We start from the raw sequence: 20,152 nt of genomic DNA, 5'->3' as shown, positions 1-20,152 counted from the left end.
TATATATATATATATATATATGTTAGTTTGGAATAATGTTATAGTTAATACAATGTTAATATTGTCTTACAGATAGGACGTGTGCCTGTGAACTTAATGATGGATATTCATTTATGGAAACAAATAACTCTAGCTAGAAGTGCTAAGGAGATTTTTCTTACAAAATGATGATTTTACACCTAATTGATTTATTATTGAGGCATAAACACTGAAAAATGTATTGGAAACAAAAGCACAAAAATGGTTTTGGGCATTTATTGTTTTTTTTTAATTTCATGATTCATTAATTCTCTTCTGTGGTTAAAGAGACTGCCAGTATTCTGTTCATTGCTAAGCTATCCAACAATTTTGTCGTAGTTACAACACCTGGTTAGACTGAATGAATTATTGCAGCCACTTACGTCACAATTAATTTGCATTATAAAAATGCATCGCTGTACAAAAGTGGGGGAAATGTGATGTAAGGTAAATTTTCTTTACCTTCTTTTATGTCCTATTACTATTTTGAGTTTATGTTTCATTAATGATACAATTGTTTGAGGGATGGGGGACATTTCTTTTAATTTAGAAAATAAATTGGTCATAAAGTTAGAGTTAGTTATGGTTATGGCATCCCATTCACAATATGTTATGCAACACCTAATAATAAATGTATTTGTCACTTACAGACTCTATTTTTCACACAAGTCACACAAATACCTGATGACCCTCCAGTGAAGTCCACCTAAATAAATCTGCTATGATGGTGTGACCGCAATGCTACCATTCTCCATTCTTTAGGGCAGGGTTGCCACTGTCAGATATTCTATACCTGTTTGCATTAAATTGGGTAAAAATAATTGTAGCAGCCGTAGTTATTGTCACTGCTGTTTCACAAACTTATAGCTTATCACTTTGCATCTGGCCACACTTGCAGAATTGACTGCTTCTGTTGCTGCAACACTCCTACATTGGGCCTGATTTATTAAAGTTATACAAAAAGTTATACAAGACTAGACAAGATTGACTATCATGGGTGAACCTGGGTGATATAGCAAACCTTGAATGGATCTAGTCCAGGATTAAAAAACGTTTACCAAATAAAAGCAAATTATTTTAAGAAATCCATTCCAGGTTTGCTGGATCACTCAGGTTATCCCATGGTAATCTATATTCTTCTTGAAGAGCTTTGATAAATCAGACCCTTTGTGTTCTGTTTTCTGAGTTCTACACTGCGCCTTCCATGTTTTTCATTCTGCTGTAACGTGTACATTCATATTACGGATTTCTTAGAGGCTCATACAGAAGAATCTTCTATGTACAAAGCTATGCTTTTGGGGGGTCTGTAAAGTCACCTGTCCACTTACCAATAGTGAATGTGCTAATGAAAGAATTAGAACACTCAATCATTGGGTATTAGAATTTTACAGATTTGCCTACAAAAGAGTTATATTTAAACTTGTGGGTTTTACCTAGCTGGAGCCTGACACTATAGATTTAGTGTTTCTGGAAAGAATGGATTTCCACTGGCAACGCTGCCCTTGCTACATTACATTTTGGTTTAAAAAGGCTAACATACATTTTAAAAAAATATTATGTTTGATAGGTTTATGAAGGCAGAAAAAATATCAGTGGCCAGGATAGTTATTAGCTGTGGAGGCATACAAAATGCCACTATATGCCGAGGTCAGCAGTGTGATTTTATCTATGGTGGCATGTGTACTTTTCTGCAGCAGTAATGAATATATTAAGACTAACAAGCACTGATCTTCTATTTGCTTTCTTTAGTTTATTTGTCACAGCACTGTCAGTCTTACAAAAGAAAGGTCACTGCTCCAGAATTTAACAAGCTTGCTAATCCACATCCTTCTACTATGTAATTATGATATTTTCAGATGACTATCAAACTGCATGGTGACAGTCACCAGATAAAAAAAAACAGTAACACGCTACATTGCAAGATGGCAGTCTGATAACTGAAAATTGGCATCAGAGAGGTAGTTTACTGCCATATTTTTACTGTATGTTTACATCATTAAATAGAAAACATAAAAAAACATATTTTGTTGGTTTGCCTTAGTTTGCCTTTCATTTATACACTTTAAATGTGTTTTATTACTGCCTAATTGCACCATGGGAAAGGATCATACTCAATAAAAAAAGTTTTATTAATAATAATATTAATAATAATGGATAAAAAAATAAACAACATCCCACAATAAATATTTAAACTTTATACATGTAGTAGGGTTACAATACGTACCCCTTTAGGGTAATTAATAATTCCCACAATTGGTTCCAGGAATAACCCCAGGCATGTGTTAGGGCCAGCAATAGTCTCCTACTAAAATACCACCAACCAGGTACAGCTGAAGGCTTACACATCTTAACAGGGCCTCACCCAGTTACTATGGGATCCAATAAATCTATCTTCCTTGACTGAGTGAAATTATCTTTCCTGTGTCTCACAAACTTCCTTTCCTGGACATAGGGCCTGATTTATTAAAGCTCTTCAAGACAGACTGTCATGACAGAACCTTGGTGATCTATCTTTAAGTTTTCAAGACTCCTAAAGACTTTAGGATAGACTATCATGGGAGAACCTTGGGGATCCAGCAAACCTGTAATAGATCTGGTCCCGGATTGAAAACATTTGTCATCTAGTAGCAAATCATTTTAAAGAAATCCATTCCAGGTTTTCTAGATCACCCAGGTTTACCTATGATAGTCCGTCTTTCCCAGTCATGGAGAGCTTTAATAAATCAGGACAGGTGAATCTGGGTTTTTAGTGTAAATTAGCTTATTTTCATAATAAAGCTTGTCAAGTTTCAGAGAGAGTATTTTCTCTTTATTAAATTTAAATCTGATGGGCAGCTTCATTTTAAAATCTTTAAAAATTATGAAGTTAGACTTTTTATCTTTTGCTGTCTCAGAAATATTATCAGTTGCACCTAGTACAGTAGTAGCTACCTGCAATGTAAAGGTTCTAATTATTACCTATACATATTTAATATTATGTGTTTTCATTACATACATGATTTATTTACCATAAAACAGATTGGATTTAATATATTTCTGTCAATCATCTTACATCCGGTACTATGAATTATTGTTCATAGTGTTTATACTAAACTTCTAGATATGCATAATTCATTATATTGATAAAGATTAACTTAAATTGCTCCAAAGTGGCATAATTGACTAAAGAAAAGTTCCAAAGCCTAATCCATTTTATTCATGCATCAGTGCAAAAATAAAAGTAATATAACAAAGCTGGCAAGACTGTAAATGTATTCATATTAAGTATGTTAATGAATGGATTGTGTACATATTCTATTTCACCCATTGTAGTTATATATATTATATTATGCTGACAATATATTTATTGTTGGTTAATTTAGAGTCTTAATAACAGGATCCTATTAGGCTACCGTCAATTAGCACTAGTTCTATCCCTTTATATAAACATTCTTTTTATCCTCCAATATTTCTAAATCAAGTGAATAAATGACTTGAGCTACTTGTAAATGGCCTTACTATTCCAGTTGGGTTGGGCTGAATAAAACAGGATAGGCTTGTGTGTGTGGTGAGCATAAATCTAAAATAAGGTTAATAATAGTGCAAAGCTCTTAATAAAGAATACAACACAAATACTTATTTTAGAGGGCAGGAATCTGAAGCATATTTTCTATATTCATGTGTATTCTTATTGTGTGAAGTTCACCCAAATTCTCCCTGTTTTCCTAATCTTTGGAGCATAGAGTTGAGCTGACAGCTATAAGAAAAGTATTGTATATCACATACTAACGTAATTCTGCCATATGTGAAGCTCAGTATTGTAGAACAGATTAAAATATTGCAATGGTTGAAGAATGGCTGATGACTAATCAACTGTAGAACAAGCTGTTTGGAAGCTGTTGGTGTAAAGGGAATATTCCAAATTAGTAATATAGGATTTGCGTTTGGAGGCTGAATGGAAGATACAGAGCAGTCATCATTATCCTATCTTTATGAGGAGAGTCACTGACCTCTGGTATTGGAACCCTAATGCTCTGTTACAAGTCTACTTTCTGGAGCATCAATATCTATCTCTTTGATAAAGTAGAAATGTTATGGTCTGTGTTCTTAGTCTGGTATTCTTTCTCATTCCTCCAGTCTGTCAACTTTCCACCATTTATTTCACTTTAATGTCAAACTTTGTAATTAGGTAAAAATCTAGTAGCCAAGGCTGTGAAATCAATAGACATTTATTTCACCATTCTCTGTAAAAGGTCTCATTTGGTGTCAAAATAAAATGTTAAAACATGTAATAATAATGTAAAAATAAATAAGCAATAGTCTAGTGTCTTTTATATAATGATTATCAATAAATTTGAAACCAAAAGGGTGAATCTAGTATACATTTCAATAGTTTAGTTCTATACAGTAATCAAATGTTCTTCATTTACCATCATGCATGCTAATGACGGGATTAGCAAGTTAAGAAAGATCAACTAATGTAAATTAAATCTTTTTCCCCAAGTATGTCTTTATATTGAATTACTCTCACTTTTTTTACATTGAGTATTAAAGATTTATGACAGTAGGCTGAGCTATGTGAAATATTTAAACAGCTGTATATATTAATTCAATGTTTATTAATTAGGATACCTGTTTATTAATGCAATAAATTAGGTGTGTCATATAATGTTTTAACTTAGCAAGGATAAGGATACAAGCAAGTACATGTTTGGGTGTGTACATCACACACCAGCTAATTACAACAAAACCAAATTATTAGATCACAATGGAAGAGAGATTTAACATGAATTTGTTCTTCTGTTCACCAGCAGAAGAAGAAACCATGTATAGGCATGCTTCTCTGGTCAGATATTATGTAGGGCCAAGGTCCATTGTGATACAAGTTCACTTCACAGCCATTTGTGTTTTGTTACTTCATGAGAATGGTGACTGTGAATGATGATTGTCTTTGTACAACTCTACGTTGTGATGATTGTCTAAAAGAACTCATTACATGCTTGTTTGATATTCTGCAATATGACAGGCTTGGACATCACCTCAGTATTTTGAACAACCTTAATGTCAACAGGGTGATGTCATGGGAGAAACTCGTACTCTGCCCAGTGTGACTACAGATACTGCTGTGCCCTAGTTCTTAGCCTTATCGGATGATGATAATAAGTTGGTTTAGGATAATATCTTTCATGGGTGCCATCAGATTAGATTATCACTCTAAGTTTGGGCCCAGGATGACATCTGCATTTTGTTAGGCAAAGTTTCTGCATCTCAACATCGTTTCCCCAGTGTCTACTCTGGCAGGGTGTGATCGGAAGAAGAGAGTTTTTGAGAAAGGTCAGGAATTTGCACTGGCAGGGGAGACAACACCTCACTGCCCCCAATATTGCCAGGGGCTTTGTTGGGGGCAGGATACCAAGTAGAGCCCATGCATATTCATAGCATACAAACCTATGTGTGTTAATGAGAACCAGGTCATAGAGAAGACGTGTGGAAAGTTGTGTGGCACTTTTAAACTTGCCACCTTTTTTTTGCCCACAGTATTCCCTCACTGCTCAAGGCTCTCTAACCAATCAAGAAGCTAGTATGTTTTTTTTATTGTTTAGTTTATTCATTATCTTATATGTGTGTGTGTCCTCTCCCATTAAAGAAAGGTTCTCATGAATAAAGCCCATTGTCTTTTAGCAAAAAACAGATTTCTGCCTCCCCCCAACAGTGGCAGTGACTATGGTTGGTGGAGAGGTCCCCTTCCCAACACCTTGACCATTGTGCTGTGGGAGGGGAAGTTATTGGAATGTGAAAGTCCCTTTAGTTAGTCGCCTCCCCCCCAGATATCTGCCCCCTCCCCCTGGGGAATGAATACAGAGATAAATACTCATTCCCAGAAAGGGGTAAACCAGCACTGGAAATAAACACACCACACCAGTGAAAAAAAAATATTTATTCCTTTTTTAACTAATACTTACCGTCACAGGATCCAATGAGCAGTATAAGGCTGGAGCCCATGCAATCCATCCAGCGCTGGCTGTCCCCACTGCAGAATGACAGGAGTGTAGCTGGGCTGTGCTGCTGGCTGTCAGTGTAATATCCTTACAGCTGCCTTCTATTTGACAATGAGAAGACTGATGAGTGACACATACAATGACCCGAATAATGAAGCAGGCTCTGAAGGATTGTATGCTTCCAGCCAGCAGCAAAGCCCATCCTAACCATTTCCACCAGTGAGGTCATGCTCCTAACTACTCACACTCATGATTTGCTCTCCCATCAGTACCCACAGCCTCCACTGCACTGCCACAGCAGAGTACATTGTTATTATTTAGGGTGTGAAAAAGCAAATTTCTAAAAACCCACATAGCAGAATTGATATTACTTGGGCTTATATAACACACAGCCCACGTTCCTTTTTACGGTTTAGGTCTGCTTTCTCTCTGATTTTACTGCACAGTGTATTATCTAGTCCTCCACCGCAATACTGTCCTTGGGCTCTCATTAGCATGTTCGTGAGAGGGTAAAGGAGGTACCAAGATGCAATTAGAAAAGGTTTCAGCTTTAAATCCGCAACACTTGTAGAACATCAGCAACTGCCTTTGGGATTTTTTTTTTGTTGGGCAATCTTAAATTATGTTTATTTTATTATAATATATTGCTGCTTTGTAGCATTATTTTAAAAATAGTAATTGAAATGGGTGATTGCCTGTTTTCATAAGCATGCTTCAAAGATACATCAATTGACTTATCTGTCACCTGTATGTACAAATATAATTAACTCTATTCATTTCTATCTATATTCTTCTGATCTTGCACTGGAATGGGTCAAATGGCCATAGTCACTATAAATGTAAATGTGATGCCCCACAAACATATTCTGCATTGACTTACATCTTGTGGAGACTAAGGGGATTAACAGAGCATGGTTATTTTCCTCATGGCAGTGCTGGTCTTTGATGTCAGATGATGCAGAGTACTGCCTGCCTCTTCAGATCTCTGGCAAATTTACAAACCTCAAGGCATGAAAAATAATGTGTGTATGTGGCTTGCTCCTTGCTGCCTAATGTACATACAAGTCCTAAAGGCATTGCTTCTTGAGCTTCACTGGCATAGCTGGCTGACCTCAAATACATATTAAAAAAATGCAGACAAGAAAAATTTGCAAAGAAGACTATTGGATTTTTTCTGCACAGGTACTTAAAGCGGAACTATAAATCTGTAACTAAAAAGTGTGATCAGGCACACAACACATATACCTGCCTGTTTGCAATCTTTTTTTCTTAAATTAAGATGCCAGAAGTTACATCACCCCAACCTAGTCAATCAAAATGGCTGAATATCCGACAACCAGAAGAAGACTGGATGAAAGCAGCGCCTGCGATGGAGTGAGGACAGGTGAGTGTAAAATTGCAATCAGACAGGTAAGTTATTTTATTGCGAAAGGGACATTGCCTTCTGCAACTTATATATTAAATAATATAGAATAAAATAGTATTTAATAGTAAGTGCTCATATATACTGAGCCTTTAGCCTATGTTCAGCTTTTAGAAACTGGTATTTATAGGCTTTCAGCATGTCAAAAACATGTGCATGCACCCCTTGTAACGTATGCTTAAGACTGCCTACCAACTAGGCCTAAAACTGAACACTACAGAACAAAGATGACAGCTGATGCAGTCAAAGAACAACATTGACTAGTCTAAAATTGACCACAAATATGTCTGGGGAGAGTCTACAGCTCCAGGTAGTGACTGCCACATTAATGCAGATATAGAAAAGGACAAGAAGCACACATTAAAATGACTTACAGATAGGAACAGCATTTGTGTATCTGAAATAATTGTGAAGATTCTTGACATTCCTGTTCCTCGGCATGCCAAATACAGTATACTGTCTCGCTCCCAGATGATGATCACTTTCTCCACACTGGTGGGTGGATGGTTGTATGCTGCATGAGAAATCTCAGGAGTAAGACTAGTTGAGCTTCATGCCCACATTTCATGCTGTCAGCTGTAGGCAGAATACAGGCAGGCAGCTTTCTTCAAACAGAAATGCAGAGATAGAAAACATACTTAGATTTGTATATGCCTGCCATTTAGACTTTGCCAGCCATAAACAAACTTTGGTATTTAGCAGTACTGTGACTAGTACATATTTGCATATATTATACAGTGTGCTATGATCCACTATCCACTTTTTTATATCTGCTTACGGATTAAAATCATTTTACCATTCATGTGTGTTGTGCATCTTCATTTGTGAATTTAAAAATGTCAAGTGCAAACGTTAAGGGGTATATATATATATATATATACCCCAACATAATTTTAATTGCAAATCCTTCATTGTATTTCCTACAAAACATAGGTGCCTGTGTGCTGTACTATAATTTTGGACTGCTACCATGATGAATTTCAGAATTAGTATCACAAAACAAACATCAATGTTCCTAACACACATTGTTTTATATGAGAAATCACCATAATTTTCAAAAAAAAGAAAGGCCCGTCCACATCTACCAGCTGCATTGTATATGTTACTTGTATCAGTTCATTGTGGTCCTATTTATTCTGAATGGCTCCCCAATGTACCAAAGCAACACAGGCCAATGCATAGTTTTTGCAGCAGATAACAATGAATGGTAACATACTACCCTGGATTGTGTTGTGCTGTTTTGGAAAAAAGAACACGGGCCCAGTTTGGGTCAGGCATGGTGCATTAAATGGGCCTGTTTGTTGTGTATGGTGCTGTTTTGGTTTGGCGGATACAATAATTTTTACGTATAAGAAAAACTATCTTTTTAGAATTTAATGGTTAGAATCTCTGTGAGATTTTATTTCTGTCTGTACTTTTCTATCCCAAAGCCTCCCTGTATGTAGTCATGGTGTCACATAGATAAAATGTAAAGTAAATCTCCCCAGCTGACTCATAGGCAGCAATAGAAATCTGACAGAAGTTCTAATAAAAGATTTTTGCATAGAGATGAGTTTTACATTTCATGGAAGTCGGTGGATCAGGTGATATTCTTTCTAACACTAAGAATAATGCTGTATTCTGTACGCAGCACAATCTGTGAAGAAAGGTGCAGCTCTGAAAAATGTTTACCATTCTTCATTAGTCTCTGGGGACGACCAACCTGGTAATACCCGAAAAGCTGTGATTAAACAATAACAGCGATAAATAATTCTTTCCTGTCAGGTAGACCTGTTCGTTATAGTCAATGATTTACTAAGCAGCTCATTTGCCCTTTTTCTTTCTTCTGCAGAATCAAGCATGAGAACATCGTTGCCTTGGAAGATATCTATGAAAGTCCCAGTCATTTGTATCTGGTCATGCAGCTGTGAGTAGATATTAATTACAATTCAGAACTGAAAATGCTCTCAAGTGATATGCAAGATAATTCCCCGCTGATCCTTCAAATTCTACTCATAATATCTCATATATAGAGGTACTGTTTGATAAATACCACTGTGCTACTGTCTTAGCCTGTAGGTATAATTTGCTGAGTTGCTATGGCTACCGCAGCGTTGTATACCGTATTTCATTATTCACATAATTAGCAGGAATACATTTGTAGATTTATTTATTTTTTTCCAAGTGTGTGACTTAACGAGTTGAAATGAAACCCAGTCTTTTTGCACGCTCCTTAGAGTGCTTCTTAGATATCAGAAAATCTTTTTACATTGTGTCTTGGGATTTCTTCTCCTTTATACTTGAAAAAAAGAGGATTCAGCCTGTTTTCTAAAATGGATCCAAGCTCTACACCAATCAAGTGGCATATGTCAAATATGTATGCCTCTAAGGGAATTATTTTTCAGTTGCCTGTGGGAACCATCAATCTGCTTGTAGTCTGAAGTATTCACCCAGAAGCAGAGGTCAGATTTTACCTTTGGACAGACCGCAAATATACAGTGAGGTGCTGCATTGCAGCTGTATGGTTGAATACAGCTAAAAGGTACTTGTATATTTCCCTGTATTAAAAAGCGTATCTATTCTACAAGATGAGTATTTCATTAAATATACCAAAAATATCTAGTACTGTTTAGCAACATTAACTGGACCTAACTTGAATGTTACAAACTACACAGATATACAATGACCTTCACAGACATATTTAATTTATTCAGACCACAGATATTTGTAAGTAAAATTGTAGCATTCAAGAGCAATTAAAACAAATTAATATTTATTTATACAAACAACTTTCAGTGTTCTAGCTTCTCGTCATAGCGGCTGCAGCAAGTGTGCAGATCTAGAAACCAAAGCACAAAATGAGAAAAAGAAAAGGCATCAAGTTTTATATAACAATATATATATAACAAGTCTATATAACATAAAGCAATTAGCAAAACTGAAGTACCAGTCTTGACTCTTTGTCCTGGCAAAATACAAATGTATTAGTAAAAAGAAATTAATTGTATGGAACTACCAATACCAACATATCCTTGCCAACAAATGCTTTCTATTTTTTGTATGGGATATTCATAAAAGACCTTATCTCAGCAAAGCACTACTTGGGTCACTTTTTGTGATAATAAAAGATCAAAATCCTGCAATAAAAAAACATAAAGATAGGCAGCAAAAGAGATGACAGATATCTTTACATGTCTGGATATCAGCAATACACTACTTCAGTCACACTTTGTGATGATAAAAGATCAAGATCCTGCCATAAAAATATCCTTTTATTTGTGATTTTCTTACAGGGCAATATCAAGTTCTTAAAAATTACAGAAGTATCATATATAGTGTAGAAAAATCAAGTTTGTTTTATGACATCTCTCTTGAAATGGCAATGCCATTCACTTTTCTATGGGAGAAGTACTCAATAGTCTTTTAGCTGGTGCACCACTAACTGACAAGTCTTGTCAAGAAGAAAGTCAGAATGGGCACATACCTCGTGGAATCTGTCTTAATCAGCAGAGATCTTGTGTTTATTGCTGTCTTTGCTATTAAAAGTGCAACATGATGTGGTGTTCTCAAACACCAACATCTATAAAGCTCTCTGGGGTCTTCAAAATGAAGGCCATGGGTGTCTATTATGAGGGGGTGCTGAGACGTTCCTGGCTTTGCCCAGAAAGAAGAGAGCCAGAGTTATGAAATAAAACATTCATTCAACATATTCCCCCCGAGACTGATGCACTTGGTACAGGGTAGTTGCAGCTTTAATAGACCGTTCAAATATAAGTCCTTTGGTTGGGCTGTAAACCAGCTCTCAGCATCATCTTTGATGTCAGAAATGTCCTCAAAACTTTGCCCCTCTTAGGTGTTTCTTCAAATTCGGGAACAGATAATAGTCTGAAGGCGCCAGGTCAGGTGAGTAGGGGGGATGGTGGATCGATTGGAAACCCAGGGTGTTCAGTTTGGCAGCCACAACGTTCGACATGTGCACAGGTGCATTGTCCTGCAAAAAAAGGATCCCTTTGGTCAACTTTCCAGGGCGTTTCGTCTTAATTGCCTCAATCAGCTGGTCCAGGAGATTAGCATAATACTGTCTGTTGATACTAGAGCCCTGAGGTAGGTAGTCCACCAACAGAATACCGTCCCAGAAAACAGACGCCATGATTTTTTTGGCTGATTTCTGGGTTCGGAACTTCTTCAGCCGTGGGGACCCGCTGTGGAGCCATTCCTTTGACTGTTCCTTGATTTCAGGATCATAGATTTGGAGCCAGGTTTCATCTTCAGTCACTAACCTAGCCAAAAAGTCCTGTGCAGCTCCAAAACGGCCAAAAACATTTTGGCACCGACTTCATTGAAAGCTTGCACATGTCTAGGATAGTGGTGATAACAAACCCAACACGCTGGCGTGAGATGTCAAATATCTGGGCTATCTTTTTTGCAGATATTCGCTGGTCCTCAATAATCAGCTCATGGACAGCATCGCAGGTTGCTGGGGCTCATTTTCATGGTGAAATGCCCAGTCTTGAAACGAGATACCAAGGTTTTGACAGTGCTGTATGAAGGACACTTCTCCCCCAGTGACCTGATATTTGCACAGTTACATACTAAGATATTAGGCTGTCATATGCCCCCACACTCATTTTTCGATTTCATCTGGAAGGGGGCAAAGCCATGAACTTCTCAGCACCCCCTTGTAGTCTAGAAAGGTAAAAAGATTGCCAAATTATTTAAAGTTAATCACTAGGAATAAAAAATATAATGAAGAATGAAATATAATCTATAGATGGCATACATTTCAAACGACTTTCATTTTGTCCAGGACTGCCTAGTACCAATTACTACTGGAAAGTCTCCTGGAGCCCCAAAACTTTATTTGTGGAATCTTCAGCTAACCCTTTGATTTGACAGTTGGTGTTAAATGCTGCCACTAAAATATATTTGCACTGAAAAGTACCCCACTAATAGTAATAATAATAAATAGTATTTATAAAGGCAACATATTACGCATATTAGGGGTTGCAAGTGACAGACAGATACAGATTGTGACACAGGAGGAAGTGAGGAACCTGTTCAGAAGAGCATACACTCCCTACAAAGAAGATTCTGAACACTCGCGTCTCCCTTTGCCTACAACATTGATCCTTTCTGTACTGAACAGGAATTAATGTCCTGGAAAGGATTTAGTCCAGGGTCTAAATCTCTGGATACCTTGAATAATATTACAAGTAAGAATAAAGTCCAAAAAAAAAGACAGGTTCCTGATGTGCAAAGCCAAAAATACACCACAACTCAATGTTTTATGACAAAAAAAATATATAATTTCCAACAACATATTTTTGTGCTAAATTGCTTCTCTGGGATTTTTTAAATTTAAAACACAAAAGTAATATATTGTAGCTTCTCAGCTTTCAGTTATGGTGATTGTACTAGTTTTTTTTTTTTTGCCAAGAGCATTTTGTAGCAAGGACAAAAAATACTTGTTGATTTTTTGAAAAAAAAAATACAGTGTCCTCATCACATGTGAGCTGAAAAGACAGCAAAACAATGGTTTATTTTTAAGTAACATGCTAATCCTATCTGCTTTCTACCAGGTAATGGAGTAACAGTAGCAGTAACAAATATATTTAATATATTTTCTTTCTCAATCCACCAGAGGTTTTTTTGAGACATTTTATGTCTTTAGGGTGGCATTCAAACCAACAATGTAAGGGATTATTCTTCCAGCTAATTAATGTAAAGGGCAATTATTCCATTGACACCCAATTATTTGGTCTAGGCATGGGATTCTTTGAGACCTGGGTTCCTCTGGCCGATTGAGTATCAGCACAAAATCATTGTGGCTTATTGATTTCAAAACAGTCTTATGTGGTTATGAATGTCTAGTTAAAGAAACTAAGGTATTTGCATATAGGGGAGGCAACATTGTTATTAAAATCATTGGTATTATATTTGGGGATCTGAACATCTGTGGTATTATGTACTTGTATTATGTAAAAAAACAAGTTTTAATCTTTATTTCTTTGCAGGGTTTATAGTCATTAAATGTAATCAGCAATATAGGGCTGTGATCAATGATCCCTTTCTTGAGTCATTGTCATCAATCACAGGGCTCATCAAGGGCTGCCCAATCAAAGATTTACCACTGAACATTAATTGAAAGAATGCTGAACTTTATACAACAGTTTTTAGTTGATATATATTAGCGGAATATGCTATTTTTTTGTGTATAGAAGGATATAAGTTTCTTACCATATAAATCATTTAACATTAGCTAACTTGTGTATGTGTGTGTGTATATATTGTTTCTTAGAGCTTTCGCTGACGCACACATTTCCATACATTAACACAAGGTGTGTTGCCTGGGTTGCCGTTCATGGGTAATCACAACTGAAACACATCTTAGAATCATTAGTGTATTGCAATAAAATAAAGCACCACATTGCTATAGTGTGAATGAGCCTTAAATGTGATAAGTTAACCCTTACATAATGAGGTAAGTAACCCTGTCAGACATGTCAAACACATAAAAGTACTGCCTAGTAGTATCACATGCCTCCAATTATTCATTATTATACTGTATTTATAAAGCGGCAACATATTACGCATTGCTGTACAGTAAATAGGGGCTGCAAATAACAGACAGATACAAACAATAACACAGGAGGAGGAGAGGACCTTGCCCTAACAAGTTTACAATCTTTGAGGTGGGGTAAATAACACATAATAGCAGGGGGGATATAGAATAGTGGGTAAGTAGTGAGGGTTTAGGAGACATGCATGTGATGAAGTTGGAGGAGGGAAGAGAGTGGCTAGGGGTGTATTTCTGTATCAGGTCAAACAATATAAAAAAATATATATATATAAATATTTACACACACACACACACACACACACATACATACAAGAACTGTGGAGGGATTTGAAGGCAAAGCACAGCAGCTTAAATTTGATTCCAAGGTGAAATGAATGAAAGTACAAAGAGATGCAGCTGAAGGAGACCGGTAGGAAGGATGGATGAGTCTGTCTGCAGCATTCATAAAAGATTTTACAGGAGAGAGTCGGGTTAGTGGAATACCAGAGAGGAGGATGTTACAGTAGTCCAGACAAGAGAAGATAAGAGCATGTACAAGGAGTTTGTTTGGTGGTCTCTGGGGACAGGTGTCTGGGGACACTTTGCAAGTGAAAGTGGCTGGACCTGGATATGTTCTCAATGTGGGGGAAGAAGGAGAGGGTAGAATCAAAGGTGACACCAAGACAACGTACCTGAGGGGAGGGACAGATAGTGGTATTACTAGTTGGAGAGATGTCGGGGAGATTTTGACAGTAAGAGAGGGAGGGGAAAAAAATTATGTTCTGTCCAGGTTGAGTTTCAGAATCTCCAAGATGAGATAGCTGATAGGCAGCATGAAAGCTTATCAAGGACTGAGGGAAACAAGTTAGGACTGGGCAGATATATTTGTGTGTCATCTGATCTGCATACAGATGGTACTGTAAACAAAAGGATATGAGCTTTCCAACTGAAGAGGTGTACAGAGAAAAGAGAACCAGTTTAATTAAGCCCATGAAATTTGGAGACATATGGAGAAGTGGGATAGGACATTAGCTAGAAAGTAGGGAAGGCAGCGGGGGAAGATACCAGTGGAAAAGGAAGAGGTTGAGTAGATCAGTCAATGCAGGAACCAGGATGGAGAAGTGGGCACGGAGAAGATCAGAGGGGATTGGTTCAAGTGGGCAGGTAGTAGATGGAATAGTACAATATAATAGTAAAAGTGCTGGTAAATAGTATGATCATGAACTGGTGATCATTGATAAAAGTAATTTTCATGTCAGCTAATCTCCACTTTTATTAATAGGGCTTCAATTGCTGCTCTCATTCACCTACCTGAGTGTTTTTCAGCTGCACTTCGTACCTGTAAGCTTTGTTACGTAAATGGGACAGGCATTTTTCTGTAGGGTACAAATCTCTTTTAAAGATAAGTGAAATATAGTGAGCACTACAGTGAACCCCTTGGTAAAAGTGCATTTTTGTACTTTACGTCCAGCTGAAATGTTTTCCATGTAGAAACATTTATTGTAGGCATTCACACCCACACAAATTATTGGTGAAGCACTTGACTGCTCTGAACTAAATTGTTTCATAAGCACACTTCAATACACTTCTCCTCCTGCTGTGCCTGTCAGTTTCTTATTATGCCTGTAGATAGTGAGCACCTTCGGAATAAAAGATCTTTCTGTCTCACATTATTCTCTACCTGAAGCTTTTATGTTTATTAAACAAAACACACTCTGAATTTAACGACATTGTACTAACTCAGCTTAGAGTACTGGCTTACTAATATATGTTTTGGGAAAATATACATTGATCAGCCAAAATAAATAAAACAACTACACTAATACTGAGTGAATCTCAATTGCAACACCAAAACAGCTCTGACTTGGTGTGGACCCTAGAAGACCTATGAACCTGTTCTGTGTTATTTGAAACCAAGACCGTAGCAGCAGATACCTTGTGATTGAATATCTGTTACTTACTTTTATTATTAATAAAGAGGATTTATATAGTGCCAACATATTATGTAGCGCTGTACATTAAATAGGGGTTGTAAATGACAGACAAATACAGACAGTGACACAGGAGGAGGAGAAGACCCTGCCCCGAAGAGTTTACAATCTAAATATAATTTGGCATATTTTGTTTAGGACAGGCAGTAGAACCCTTGTTATATGCTCAGTAAACTCAGATAAGGCACATTTTAGGTCCATTACTTTCTATATGGCTGAATCTGCTGCTGTGTTAGAAGTGGATCTTGTAATATGGTGCTGACTTCTAAGACATTTACTCAGTCTGCAGAATCTGCTTTCCTTCTGTTTTATGCATACCCGGTAATATTCTTGCAGGTTACTAAGACAATTACAGTTGACAAAGGTGCATGCCGCAGATTCAAGATTTATCAAAGATTTATTAGGGGGTACAATGAAAGCATGGAGATTTGCATTCGAGGGCTGTTTCAGGAAAATTAATTAACTTATATTGCCACCTGATTAGCAGGTATGCAGCCTCACACACAGAAAGCTGCAATATACTGTCTGCTCTGACATTTTTGCTTATAACTAGAATTGCTTTTTTTAGCAATTTATACTTTTTAATGTGCACTACCCCATGCACATTAATAAATAAGCCTTGGCATCCATGACTGGTTGTCCCTCTTTGGACCACTGCATTGCAGAAACACCTCACAACCTACCTTTACCCATTACCCATTACAGTTTAGCCCTTTTTGAGGATGTTTGGATACTTACACATTTTCTGTGTGTCCAATACATCAGCTTCAAGAACTGACAGTTCACTTGCTGCCTAATATATCCCGCCGCTTGACAGGTGCCATTGTAACAGCATAATCGATGTTATTCAGTTCATCTGTCAGTGTTTTGGCTGATGTACATTTAATTCAGGTGGAGATCAAAGTAGTTATGATTTACCTTCACTTCCTGTTGACTGGTGAATAGCAAGAGCATTTCATTGTTTTTTATTGCTGTCTATGTTCCTGCTGGAAAGACTTCTTATCATTGGGAATTCTGTTCTGCTGTGATGAAGAGTCACAGATCTTATACAACTGCATGTAAAATCAAATCTAAAAGCATATGATTAGAGGTAATAATATATTTACTTACACAGGATGGGTTTAGATAATGGTGAGCTTTGCTAGGATTTGTGAAGTGTTAAAATAAGTGGTTGTCCCTCTAATGTAAATATTTTATTTATATGACTTGAAGACTATCAAGTTTTCTATTTCTTGATCTCAAGACTGACAAATGGATTTTGCCTGAATTGCTAATCTCTGTAGTTTACTACTGATCTAGCTGATCGATTTTATGTGGTGATGTGCAAACAACTTTGAAAAGAATATATATATTGCCTTTGGGAACAGTATTCTATACTAATTCTCATTAGCCCAAATTCTTAAAAATAGTGATCCAGCAAACCTGTATATCTGGTACAAGATTGAAAACATTTGCCAACAAATAGCAAACAACTTTTAAGAAATCCATTCTAGGTTTGTTGGATCACCCAGCTTATCTGATGAAAGTGTATGCTCTCCAGCCTTGGAGAGTTTTAATAAATCAGGCCCATTGAGGTAACGACCAGGAACAAGTATGCAGATCAGGAAAGTCAAAAGTCTGCATAATTTTCCTGATCGGTTACTTAAAGCAGGGCTGTCCAACTCATGTCCTCAAGGGCCTGCATGGTCAGGATGACAGCCAGGCAAATGGTTCAGTAGTGTCAGACTCCTAATAAAATTATGTTTTCCTTTCCTAAAATCACTGTATTGTTTGTACAACGTTTCTGAACAACACTGTGCCTGTAAAAGAATACATTAAACATTTTAACTAATTACCTGTGCAGCTAAATAGAGCTCCATTGCAAAAAAAAAGTTCTGCTAAAAAGTCTTCTGAAGCTGACAATTCTGGAAGTCAGTTGGCATGTTGGGAACAATGTTGTTGTTGTGTCCTGCATTAGGGTGGAGGTTGTCTGCAGAAAACATCATCTGGGCTCAACAGATTGTAATTCCTGGAAACTATTTCTTAAGTGGCAGAAATATCAGAAAAGGAAAATAATAACTATATATACAGGTACAGCTTTGTTCAAGAACTTTGTGTAAGTAAAAGAATCAATTTTAACGTGACTTCATGAATAGAAAAAACTTTGTGTGATGTCACTGTTTCCATGTACCAGAACATACAGAAGATACGTACCTTATGGGTTACAGGAGCATTGACCTGACTAATGTCTATTAACATTTGAAAGGTCAGGAGAGATAGAAATCAACCCACGGATTCTGTAGCAGCCTGCCTTCTGTTTTGTATCAGGCCAGTCATAACCTGGACTATTGGAGGGGATAGGTAGAGGGAACCTTTTAAACACAAATATGTAATCATTGTTAAAACACTTGCAGGATGGGTTAAAATAGTTCCTTTCCAAACCATCTGACAATTGTCTATTAATTTCCTGCCTCACAAATAAAACACCAAATTACTTTAATAACATCCTTTGTGCTGATTACAAATGTTCTTTTAATAAGACAAATGCTTCTTTGACAGGAATTACTTGACAAAGGTTTAAACAGTGAAACATGTTCCCATTTTCTGGATATCATCTTCAGTAGAAAGATGTTTCTTTATAACAGCCTTGTGACAGCCTGGCTTTCTTAAGGTGGGGCTGTGGGAGATCATTTTTTGGTGATTCAAAAGACACCTGTTTCTTTTACATCTGAATTTGTTTTCAGTAATTATTTCAAAATAGAAGAACATGTAACCATATCTTTTTAGCTTTAGGAAGCAAACAAATGCAGGTTGTATATCTCTTACCTGTACTGCACTCACTACAATGTGCATGCTTTTCCTTCCTCAGTTTCTTCATTGTAATTTTGCTTAACCCTACTGTACTCCCTGTAATCAACCTGCCCTTTTCTTCTTCTTTGTTGATTCACCACAATATGCCTCCTCTTATCTTCACTGCACTACCCACCATGTGCCCTCTCTTACGCTTACTGCACTCTCTATTTGCCTGATTTGTGCCTTTTGTACTCTTACCTCTCCTGTCGCCCTGCTTCTTAAAATAATTGCTTCCAAAGATGAGGAACAAATTGAAATTTCCAACTTCCCTTTCCCACTATGAACTATTTGTTCCCTGCATAGGGAAGTACGCAGGCTAAGTACTGTGACAGAAGGAAGTGAACTGCCTAGCCCTTTTCAAATACTTATGGAAATCCTGTATGTTCACAAGATTTTCAGTATCGCCTAGCCGTGGAATTAGAAAGCAGGAGCATTTATGGTACCTCCTGTTCGACATTTGGGTGATTTTTGCATTGTATTGTAGAATACAGGATCACAGAAGTTCCATAAGAGAGTATGCAGCAGTGCTGTGCTCAAGATCATTATATCTTATCATAATTGTAAAATAGACATGTATGACTTCATGGCAGTGAAAGCATAAATCTTGTTCCCACCAGATGCTGGGTAGGTCACGGTCAGCACATATTGCAGGGAGCTAAACTGAAAGCCCATTACTGAAGCTAGGATTTCACTGTCATGCATTTTTATATGCAAGGCTTGAACCTTACCATAAGCATGTTCAGTCACAGGTCAGTGGAATAAACCTGGGTGCTAATTTAGCCAGAAATACTGTGATGTTTGTCTAAAAGTCATTTGTGTTACTTAATAAGAAAATAATGATTCTTATATTTTACACCACTTTACGTTCATTTTCATGCTGTTTTTCAATGATATAGTTCAATAAAACAGGACTATCATGTTTTGTATAAGGTGAATAAAGTTCCCTTTCACATTTTCCCCCTACACCAAGAATTTAACCCCTGCAGTGCCTAAGTAGTCCACAGTTTGGTTTTTAGTCCACTGTATTATGTTTCTGCAGCTGGTGCTACAGACAGTTTTTTCCCCCATATCGCCAACCAATGTCAGATTCCAAGACGTGTTTAAATCTGACTGGTTGCTGTAAAAAAAAACTTCTTGTGTCTGATGTTTTTACAATGATTTGTGTGTGGCAGGAAAGAACCTTCTGTGGGTTGTCTTGCATCTCTAGCAGTTAGGTTCCAGGATCACCAGATCCACCAGGGGTGGGTAGAGTGCTAAAATATCACAAAACCTGCAGCAGCAGATATCAGCAGATACATTGCTGTATATCTTCATATTAAATTTGTCTGTAAGCTTTTTTTGTCACCATTTAGAAATTAATGTTTCTATAGTT

General features: G+C 36.9%; 1 protein-coding gene and 1 long non-coding RNA gene across 4 annotated transcripts in view; one reads left to right on the top strand and one right to left on the bottom strand.

Moving 5' to 3' along the window:
• Window positions 1-20,152, top strand: part of CAMK1D (calcium/calmodulin dependent protein kinase ID) — a gene marked incomplete at its 5' end in the record, with an annotated part of 173,929 nt that overhangs the window by 111,921 nt on the left and 41,856 nt on the right. The window contains 1 exon segment of the mRNA XM_072399053.1: window positions 9,251-9,325. Coding sequence (XP_072255154.1) covers window positions 9,251-9,325 — 75 coding nt within the window.
• LOC140324159 (uncharacterized) lies at window positions 10,082-19,036 on the bottom strand. 3 transcript variants are annotated; one of them, XR_011919501.1, is made up of 3 exons: window positions 18,142-19,036; window positions 17,784-17,969; window positions 10,082-16,970 (listed from the first exon to the last, which is right to left on the bottom strand). It is a non-coding gene; the product is annotated as an uncharacterized lncRNA (long non-coding RNA). The 3 variants fall into 3 exon arrangements; XR_011919500.1 differs by having other exon boundaries at window positions 17,784-19,036; XR_011919502.1 differs by having other exon boundaries at window positions 10,082-16,967; window positions 17,784-19,036.

Source organism: Pyxicephalus adspersus, chromosome 2 (assembly GCF_032062135.1).
Source record: "Pyxicephalus adspersus chromosome 2, UCB_Pads_2.0, whole genome shotgun sequence".
NCBI classification, from domain to species: domain Eukaryota; kingdom Metazoa; phylum Chordata; class Amphibia; order Anura; family Pyxicephalidae; genus Pyxicephalus; species Pyxicephalus adspersus.
This window is presented reverse-complemented; position numbering and strand designations above follow the sequence as displayed.